Genomic DNA, 1,764 nt, shown 5'->3' with positions numbered 1-1,764 from the left:
AGGCTGACCCATTTAACGCGCCAGATGCTGCCGCAGTAATAAGACAGCTTGGACATGCGAAGATCTTTATAGTTATGGACCTCAAGAATTCGTTCAACCAAATGCGAATACATCCTGATGACAGATGCAAAACAGCATTTTGGACGCCACTTGGTCAAATGGAATGGCTTGGAGTACCATTTGGTTTACTGAATGGTACTTCAGCTTTGGCCAGATGGTTATACTTAAACGTTATTGATTTAGAAGGTGTCGCCGTTTATGTTGACGATATTGTAATTCACGCAGATGACGAAACCACCTTACTGAAATACTTTGAGGCTATGATGAAGCGTTTAGCTGAGATAGGAGCATACATCAACGTAACAAAGTGCAAGTTTGGTGTAGAGGAAATAGAGTTCCTCGGATTTAACATCAAAGGTGGACGACTCACTCCTCCCACAGAGTCGGTAAAGGCAATAAATGCCATTAAACTACCATATGATACAACTACCGTGCGACGATTCCTAGGTATGGTTGGCTACTTTCGCAATTTTATCAAGGACTTTGCCAAGATAGCTGGACCTTTATACGAACTGTTACAGAAGGATGTTACATTCAAGATGACCGATGAAAGAATAGCATCATTTCAAGAATTACAGAAGGCGTTAACTGAATGTCCTGGCCTGGCGAATCCTCACCATTCGTGGCCATATGTCCTGGACACTGATGCCTCTACTACTGCAATTGGTGCCTGTCTAATGCAACTCGATGAACAAAGTACTTTACATCTCGTTTTGGATCCCGCCGATTAACTCCTGCCGAAAGAAATTGGCCAATCTACGAACTTGAAGGTTTCGCGGTAGTGCACTTTATACTTGCCTTCAGACCTTACTTAATTGGAAGAACTTTTACCGTGAGATCAGACCATAAGCCACTTCAATGGTTATGGAAGATCGATAAACCACGCCTGGCTAGATGGTCAATGGCCCTGCAACAATTCGACTTCAAGATCGTGTACAATCCTGGTACAGCTGAAGAACAAGTTGATATATTTACCAGAGATGTTGACTTCACCGCTGCTGATGAATTCGTCGACAAACACCTTGGTATGGTAAATACTCTGAGTCACATCAAACCAATTGAAGATAGAGCTGCGAGACAACAAGAACGACTAATTGGTGAAGAAGTTGCATCCATTCCAATCAAGACGAAGTCAAAGGTCGATACGGGTGTAATACCAAATCTGAAGGCAGACAGCAATTTCCCATCAATTGAAGAATTTGTTCATGCTGCTAAGGAAATTGCGTCAGTACCAGACAGGTGCATAATACAGGAAGATCTGCTCGTTCATGCGAAGAGTGGACTCATGTTTGTCCCTGAAAATTTGAGAGCCCGAATACTATACTACTATCATTACAGTAGAATCGGTGCACATCAAGGAGCACAGAAAATGATTGTCAGGATAAAGAAGCACTTCTACTGGCCCTTGTTGGCGAAAGATTGTGTCGATTTCACTGCTGGTTGCCTTACGTGTCAAAGAAGAATGAATGTCGTCAATTTGGTTGGAAAAGGTGTCTTGTTATCCACTGATTTCAACCCATTAGTTTCGGTCGATGCAATAGGACCTTTCATGTACAAGAAGAAAACTTACAACCTAATCACCATGATTGATAACTTAACGAAGTGGGTAGAAGTTGGAGTTCTCGAAGATGGCACTGCATTAACTGCATGGAACTTGGTATATTCCATGTGGATCTGTAGATTAGGAGTGCCAATGAAAATGCT

General features: G+C 42.2%; 1 protein-coding gene across 1 annotated transcript; it reads left to right on the top strand.

Annotated features, from left to right (window-relative positions):
• Positions 1–74: 74 nt before the first annotated feature.
• Positions 75–1,757, top strand: GNI_234780 (putative polyprotein; the record flags this gene model as incomplete). The annotated part of the gene is made up of 3 exons (XM_011136436.1): positions 75–756; positions 903–1,672; positions 1,746–1,757. 3 exons carry the CDS (start codon positions 75–77, stop codon positions 1,755–1,757), a joined length of 1,464 nt encoding a protein of 487 aa, XP_011134738.1.
• Positions 1,758–1,764: the final 7 nt, after the last annotated feature.

Source organism: Gregarina niphandrodes (genome assembly GCF_000223845.1).
Source record: "Gregarina niphandrodes unplaced genomic scaffold scaffold00851, whole genome shotgun sequence".
NCBI classification, from domain to species: domain Eukaryota; phylum Apicomplexa; class Conoidasida; order Eugregarinorida; family Gregarinidae; genus Gregarina; species Gregarina niphandrodes.
This window is presented reverse-complemented; position numbering and strand designations above follow the sequence as displayed.